This window comes from Theobroma cacao, unplaced genomic scaffold, assembly GCF_000208745.1.
Source record: "Theobroma cacao cultivar B97-61/B2 unplaced genomic scaffold, Criollo_cocoa_genome_V2, whole genome shotgun sequence".
In the NCBI taxonomy this organism is placed as follows: domain Eukaryota; kingdom Viridiplantae; phylum Streptophyta; class Magnoliopsida; order Malvales; family Malvaceae; genus Theobroma; species Theobroma cacao.
The window spans coordinates 1-7632 of record NW_017234946.1 but is presented as its reverse complement, the minus strand read 5'-3'; the positions used below and the strand labels follow the sequence as shown (position 1 = coordinate 7632).

Sequence of the window (7632 nt, the reverse complement as noted above, 5' to 3'; positions counted from 1 at the left end):
GTGGCCGAAGTACTGAAATATCAATTTGGTGTTCCATGGGGCCGGATTTGGCCGTCGAGCTCCAGATCGACGTTTCTTGAGATTAGATCTAGCTAGGGAGCACTAGATTGATACTTCTTATGATTGAATATGGTGAAAGAATGCTAATAAGCATTTCTCGCAATCGGCATGGTGCCACAATCGCCCTCTGTTAAAAGACTTTAGAGAGAGAAGGAAAAAAGTAAAAGATGGGTAGAGAAAGAAGGAAATAAGTAAAAGATGGGTAGAGAGAGAAAGAAAATGTGAAAATTGAAGAAAATTTATGTTATAATGGTAATTTTTAAATTTATTTAAAGGTAATTTTATCTAATAAAATTTATAACTTATTCTCTCATCTTTAGAATAACTCTTACTAAGTTCTCCTTTGATAATAGCTATTCAAGTTTCTTCAAGAATGACCATTTCGAGAAATGGCAATTCCTATGAAGTAAACAAGTTATTAGAGGGGGTTTAAGATTAGGTGAAGAATGGCTATTCCATTCCTCTCAACCAAGCACCTATTATAATCACACAACTAGGTTCAAACATAGTAAAAGGAAAAATCATTTTTACTATAGAAACCAACAACAAATTCTTTATACCTCAAATAGTATTGTCATGACCTAAACTCAGGGACCATTCCCCATGACTAGTGCAAAAGCTTAATGGGAAGAACCCACTTGACCCAAGAAAGCCCCAAAATATGAAACGAAAATCAAATACAGATAATAAACCATGAGATGCATCACCATATTCACACAAACACACACACACACACACACATATGTGAGTGTATTCAATTTCAAAAAATATATATGCACTTTCTTGTGCTTAATATTTAAAAACAAAAATTCTTTTCAAACCAGCAGAGTATAAGCCATATCGTGGCAAAACCAATGTGTAATTATTTATTACAATGTATAACAAAGTACTGAAATCAAATAACAACAAACCATATAAATAACAGAGTACGACATAAACAAAAGGGGTGATGTCTACTAGATGCCTTAGACCACCTACCACAATACAGAAATAGCTCCTTCTAAAGGACGATGAGCCAAATAGTATACTGATCTAAAATAACAAATGTATTTTACATGTATGAGTTATAAATAAATCCGTGAGTATATATAGGGAGGGGGAATAAGCTAAACGGAAGAATGTTTACAAAAATACATTTTTATAAAAAATGTATACAAGTAGATTTCAAATCTTTTCAAGTTTCGCTTCTCAAGCGTAATCAAACCATTTTAGAGTGTAAACAAAATCCTTAAAAATCATATTTGGAAATATGATAGTCAATTGTATCTCAAAATCCTTTTAAAAGAGTGAAAAGTTCACAAATAAGCCTTAGGTATTGATTCTTCCTTTCAAGGTACCGATACTTTTAAAACAAAATGATTTCCAGGGTTTCCTAAACTTAATGTATTGATACTTATGCTAGAAGTATTAATACTTTTGACACAAAATGTCTTTTGACTTACAAGAATTGACACTTAAAAGAAAATCTTCTTTTGAAGTAAAGGGTGAATCATTCACTAACAGAAATCAAAATGTTGAAACAAGATTCCTCTATTGTTATAAACTCAATTTAACTTATCAAAATCAAATTGACCTAATGTTAGGGTCTTTTCAAAATCATTTTCATCACAAATTTAAAGTATCAACGTAATATCAATTCATTTACAAAAATTTAGAATTTTGAGATGTCAAATCAATCAAAGTGTTTGTTCCCCATACACAACTAAATACATAATAGGCATATTTACATATTATATATATAGCTTTCATAAAACTCATTTAAAACTCATCATACAATATCACAATCCTTGAAATAATCCATGCTTCATCGAAAGTATGTTTCAATTATAAAATGTTTGATTGTAATGAGATTGGAGACCAACTTTCCCTCGCTCTTTCTACTGTCACTCCATCTAGATTAGCACCATATCACCTTTGACAACCCTAAACAGTAATCGCTCCATCACCCATAATAGCCAAGTTGCTAGGGAACTCTTCTTAAACTCCATGCCTCAAAAACTAACAGCAACCATGCAATCAAGAGGAAGAATCAACTATCAAACAATCCAATACCAAGTATCAAAAAACCTAAACAAAATGTTTGCTTTCCTTTTACATCAAAAAATGTAAAACAACATACATGCTCTGTTGTTTAAATACATGCCACACTCAAAAACGGTATGATAACAGACCAATAGCTTATCTGCAACCTATTTTGTAAATTTTTGTTCAAAACCATATTATTGTGAATCAATTGCCAGTGATATTTCTACTTGCTTCATCTTTTTGTCTAAAGACAAATCCAAACTATTGGACAGTTTATTGCAGGTTTCTCACTAACACTGCAATGCTGTAAATAGATGTCCCCACAAGCATACTACTTATTAATTTTAGTTAAATGCTCAAATTGGGGCTAAACATTTGGACACTTTTTCAATTAAGAACCAAACGCTTCAATTGTAATAATCAAGGGCAAAACATTTTTGATTCCTTACAATTAAGGGTTAAGTTGAAAGGGAGATGGAGTGCGTATCACACACGACAGAAAATTGCGTGAGCTGATGAAATGGCAGTTGACTTGATTATATTCCTTACAATGAAGGTGGTCAAAAAACTCCATCGGCGAAGACATTACTGACGGAAATATTTTGTCAGTAAACTTAGTGCCATCACACCACATTTCGCGCCATTGTTTTACTAGTGGATTATATTTTGTCGGTGTATTCTGTTGAGATTCCGTTAGTAATCCGTTGAGATTTCATTAGTAATCTGTCAATATTCATTGTAGCTAGGTTTTGTCGATAATCCATCGATATGGGTTTGTTTTCTTGTATTGGTAGTTTCTTTCGATTTTACAATTTTTTAGTTTTAAATTTAGGAGAAAACAAGAGATAGAAAGGAAGCTTAAGGCAGCCATGGGGGAGAAATAATAAACATAATCTTTACGCTAAACAAATAAAATCTAATAGCATTTAAATAAATTATAATTATATATTCAATTACTCTTTATTTAAATATTTTATCAATGTTGCTATACGAAATCATGTGTAATTTAGGAGTTGTTGTTTTTAAATATTACATCCTTAACATTAATTGTTTTTCTCAATGAGAACTATGATTGTTAACAACATTTGATTATATTGATATTAACATGCTTTCAAAGGTAAAAAATGAATAAATTTTTTTAAAATTTTGAAAAAAGTATTTACTTGTTTTAATAAAAAATTTGCCCTGCAACAAAGCGCTGGCATATTTGGAGTAAAGATTAAACCGTGTGGCAAACCGCAAGCAAGAGAGTACCCTGACCCAGTGATTACGTTAAAAAGAGGAAAGAGCTAATAATAGGAAGGAAAAGAGCTAGAACTTCATCTCCGCCACGGATAAAATTAGAATGCGTTTGGTTGAAATTCTAGTGGTTGTCGCTCTCCCGAAAACTCTATATAAATGGTTTGAACCGAAACAGAATTCCATCACTCCAATAAGATTCAGTATAGATATTTGAACACGGAAAAGCATGGCTGTACTGTTGAATATTCCAGTTCTATCAATATTATTACTTTTGTTCACTACTTCAATCCCCAAAGCCCAATCTACCGTTGTTGATGTAGTTGCCAAATATGGCGCGAAGGCTGACGAGAAGACGGATTTGAGCACTGTAAGCAAAATGCAGCTATATATAAAACTTAATTTTGTCGTGAAATGATAAACAATTTTTATTTTTAGCTTTTGGCTTTTGGTTTTTGGCACGTAGCCTTTGCTGAATGCTTGGAAAGAAGCATGTGCATCGACAACTCCAAGTAAGATTGTAATTCCGAAAGGGACGTACAGATTGAGCCGAGCAAGCCTGGATGGTCCTTGCAAATCAGCTATTGAACTTCAGGTTAGTGGCATCATAAAGGCTCCGGCAGATCCTAGCGCTTTCAAGGACCCTAATTGGGTTGTCTTCAACCACGTTGATCATCTTACAATATCTGGCGGTGGAGTTTTTGATGGCCAAGGAGCCGCTGTTTGGGGCAAGAACAATTGCGCTAAGAACAAATATTGCGCCGCACTTCCCATTGTAAGATTTTTTTATCTTTCTGCTTTTGAAATTCAAGTGAACTATTCTTTACGTTAAGTGATTCTTCAAATTATAAAGAAGCATTGCTCAAAAATTTTCTTTCAATAATCTCATATACTTGCAGCTTAGACTACTGAAGAACTTAAAAAGCTGTTGTTTATATATAATCAGGAGCCATGAATATGTGCTCAATATGACATTCTCCGGATTCCTGGCTAGCATATGGAGTATTGCATTTTAACCCTTTGATTAGAACAACAAGAAATAATTGTCTCTAACAACATTTAGTTCTCGTGATAATAATAACCAGAATTTAAGGTTCAATTACGTCAGCAACGCCATTGTACAAGGCATAACTACCAAGGACAGCAAACAGTTCCAGGTTAATGTTTTGGGATGCCGAAACTTTACCTTCCAACATTTCACTGTCTCCGCTCCGGAAAACAGCATAAACACGGATGGAATCCATATTGGGCGATCGAATGGGGTCAAGGTTCTTGACACAAACATTAAAACCGGTGATGATTGTGTCTCCTTGGGTGATGGTAGCAAGAATGTGATCGTCGAAAGAGTAACCTGCGGTCCAGGACATGGCATCAGTGTGGGCAGTCTTGGAAAGTTCAATGATGAAGAACCAGTGAGTGGAATTTTTGTCAGGAATTGCACCCTCAGTAACACAATGAATGGTGTTAGGGTCAAAACTTGGCCAGACTCACATCCTGGCTCAGCAACGGATATGCATTTTGAGGATATTATCTTGAATAATGTCGGCAATCCTATCCTCATTGATCAGGAATACTGCCCATGGAACCTATGCAATTTAAAGGTACGTACACTTTAAAAATCCTGATAAAGTGAAAAGGGTTTCTCACTATTTAAGTTTAAACGCCTTAAACCATAATTTTTGCTTATCCAGGTTCCATCGCGTATTAAACTCAGCAACATTAGCTTCAAGAAAATTCGGGGCACTTCTTCAACTCAGCAAGCTGTCGGGCTTGTTTGCAGCCGCGGTTTGCCATGCGATCGTGTGGAACTCGCCGACATTGACATCACCTACAAAGGACCTGGAGGACCTGCAACATCCGAATGTACCAATGTGAAACCCAGAACTTCTGGCAAACAGAACCCACCTGCCTGTTCCAGCCCTGCCAAGCGTACCGGTGCGTAATCTCTTTGGTAAGGGGGACATTACTCATAACACCATCTAAATATTGTGGAAGAATGTACATGTCTCCAAAGAAATGGAATTTAATTTTGCTTGTAAAATAACAGGACAAAACATCTCCTGGACATGTACCTTTCCAGGCTTGTACGCATCTGATATTTCTTTTAGCACAATAGAATAAATGTAGATTTTTAAGTCGATTTTGATTATCAATCATATATAACTCAACTTATTCTTTCTTCATTACCTTGTAATCATGAAATGTCAGTCCTACAAGTTAAAAACGTTAATTTTCAATGGTTGACAAGAAATCAAGATTAAATATAAGTGACAATATCTGATTCAACCCAAAAATCCATTTAATCCGAATTGATTAAAAAAATCAAAGATTGGAAACCGTAAGAATATTAATTCAAAATAATACAAACTCAATGCCACTCGACACCATCTGAACTTGAAGTGACCCAAATGTAATGCGACTTGAGCTTAACTAGTCAAAATCAGAAGTCATTCAGACGATTTAAAATCTATTTAAATTCAAATTTGTAATGTGAAAAGACTTAAATTGAAAATAAATAAATTTTTAGATTGAGTAAATGAATAAATGATTTTTTTCAAAAAAAATTAATTTTAAAAATTGAATTATTTATAATTATTATAGAATTATTAAATAATGTATTTTCAACCTTTTCAATATAGAATATTTGAATTTTAAAATTTAATTAATGTTATCAAAATTAATTGATCATATAAATTTATTATTTTACGCGTCAACCCAAGACATCTTTATTTCTCTATTAATCGCAAAATGCGAAAATAGTCAAACCTTAAAATTATAACAAGATTATATCAATTCATTATATCATAATTTTGGAACTTTTTATAATTTCTAAGTATTAATGTCAGGTAATTGACCCATTGAAAGATATATTTTTATTAAGTTAGTATGAATAGTAAATAATACTTTTTTTTTGAAGCAAGATGTATATACTTTAGAACATTTATAAATTAATACTCGATAAATTAATAACTTTGATCAAATAATACTTTTAATTAGTCTCGACTCAAGATCTATGTGGTAAATTAATAATTCGCTAAATTTATGAGATAATATATTTAAAAAAACAGATAGGTCCCACTTAGATATAAATTAATAATCTCCTTATACATCAAAATTATGTAGATATCTATACATGACTCAATGAATAGTCTTTTGTAAAATATGACTCCAATGTTATTTATTTTTTCTTAAAATTGATGTCTCTTTGAACTTTATCTCTAACTTTTCTTTGTGCATTAAGAAGCTCTGGTATAGTGATCTCATATTGTAAGAAAAAAATTATGCAATGTGATTGTTACTTTGAATGCATCTTTGTAGGAGATAGGCTTCAGTGGAGAACTATCGTTTTCAATTTTATCTTTTTGGTTATTTCTTATGATGTTCTCAATAATTTGCTCACCACAAATAGTGATATTTGTAATTTAATAATTAAGTAATAGTTGTATAATCACAATACATAATACATGTATTGAGTTCAATATTTTGAAAAAAATAAAAAATACCTTGATAAATTAATATTTTATTAATTAATATATAAATAAATTAATTAATAATTTATTGATTAAATAAAATCTCTATTAATTAATAAATTTTATGGCCCTAAAGGTATTAATTTATAAAAGTTTTACTATAAATCATTCATAAAAGGGAAAAAGGGAGCAGTGGTTAACAAAAGGAATACCACTTGACTCCACGATATACACAACCAGCTTTGCTCTAAAAGCCACCAGGTCAAGAAGGAACAAAAAACTCTGTACAAAATGCTCAGCCTGCATTACAATCGATAGAAGCAAGATATCTCGCACCCAACTAACAAACAGTCACAACAAGATATTTATCGTAAGCGTTGATGATTCTCAAAGACAAGGGACCACTGCAAGCAGCAATCAAGCTTTCAAATCGCACCATTTTGTACGTTGTTAGCAAAACTAGCCCAGCTAAGGAAACAATCAAGTGGGTTATGATGTGAGACCTAGTCGACATTCCACAAAGAGCACCATAGCTGCCAAATTAATCAAAGTTTTCTCACAAGCGAAGAATAAGTGATATATTGTTTCAAGCTTTCTTCTACATAGGAGGCAAGTGGCAGCATTGCTACTAATAATACCTATCGTTGCAAGAGTTTCTCTAACTACCAAGCGTCCTCTCACAAGCTGCCAGCAAAAGATCTCTATTTTAAAAGGTGTCAAAACTAGACCATATCATCTTTCAGTGATTTGCATGAGGGGTGTTAGTAAGTAAAACCTAACGACAGAAAGAATTAGAGGAGTAGTCACCTGGGGGGTCAAATGATACTATTTTAATAAG

The 7632-nt window shown here is 32.8% G+C and overlaps 1 protein-coding gene across 1 annotated transcript; it reads left to right on the top strand.

The window, feature by feature from the left end:
- The first annotated feature begins 3508 nt into the window (after positions 1–3508).
- Positions 3509–5507, top strand: LOC108663973 (exopolygalacturonase-like). The gene is made up of 4 exons (XM_018129901.1): positions 3509–3694; positions 3791–4099; positions 4410–4925; positions 5016–5507. Exons 1-4 carry the CDS (start codon positions 3554–3556, stop codon positions 5265–5267), a joined length of 1218 nt encoding a protein of 405 aa, XP_017985390.1. The 5' UTR covers positions 3509–3553; the 3' UTR covers positions 5268–5507.
- Positions 5508–7632: the final 2125 nt, after the last annotated feature.

What these genes read in the sequence shown, in the direction of transcription:
- LOC108663973 (XM_018129901.1), top strand. Translation starts at nt 3,554, where the DNA reads ATGGCTGTACTGTTGAATATTCCAGTTCTATCAATATTATTACTTTTG. An exon ending in ATTGCGCCGCACTTCCCATT is followed by an intron (nt 4,100 to 4,409) that starts GTAAGATTTTTT and finishes AATAATAACCAG; the next exon opens with AATTTAAGGTTCAATTACGT. An exon ending in GGAACCTATGCAATTTAAAG is followed by an intron (nt 4,926 to 5,015) that starts GTACGTACACTT and finishes TTGCTTATCCAG; the next exon opens with GTTCCATCGCGTATTAAACT.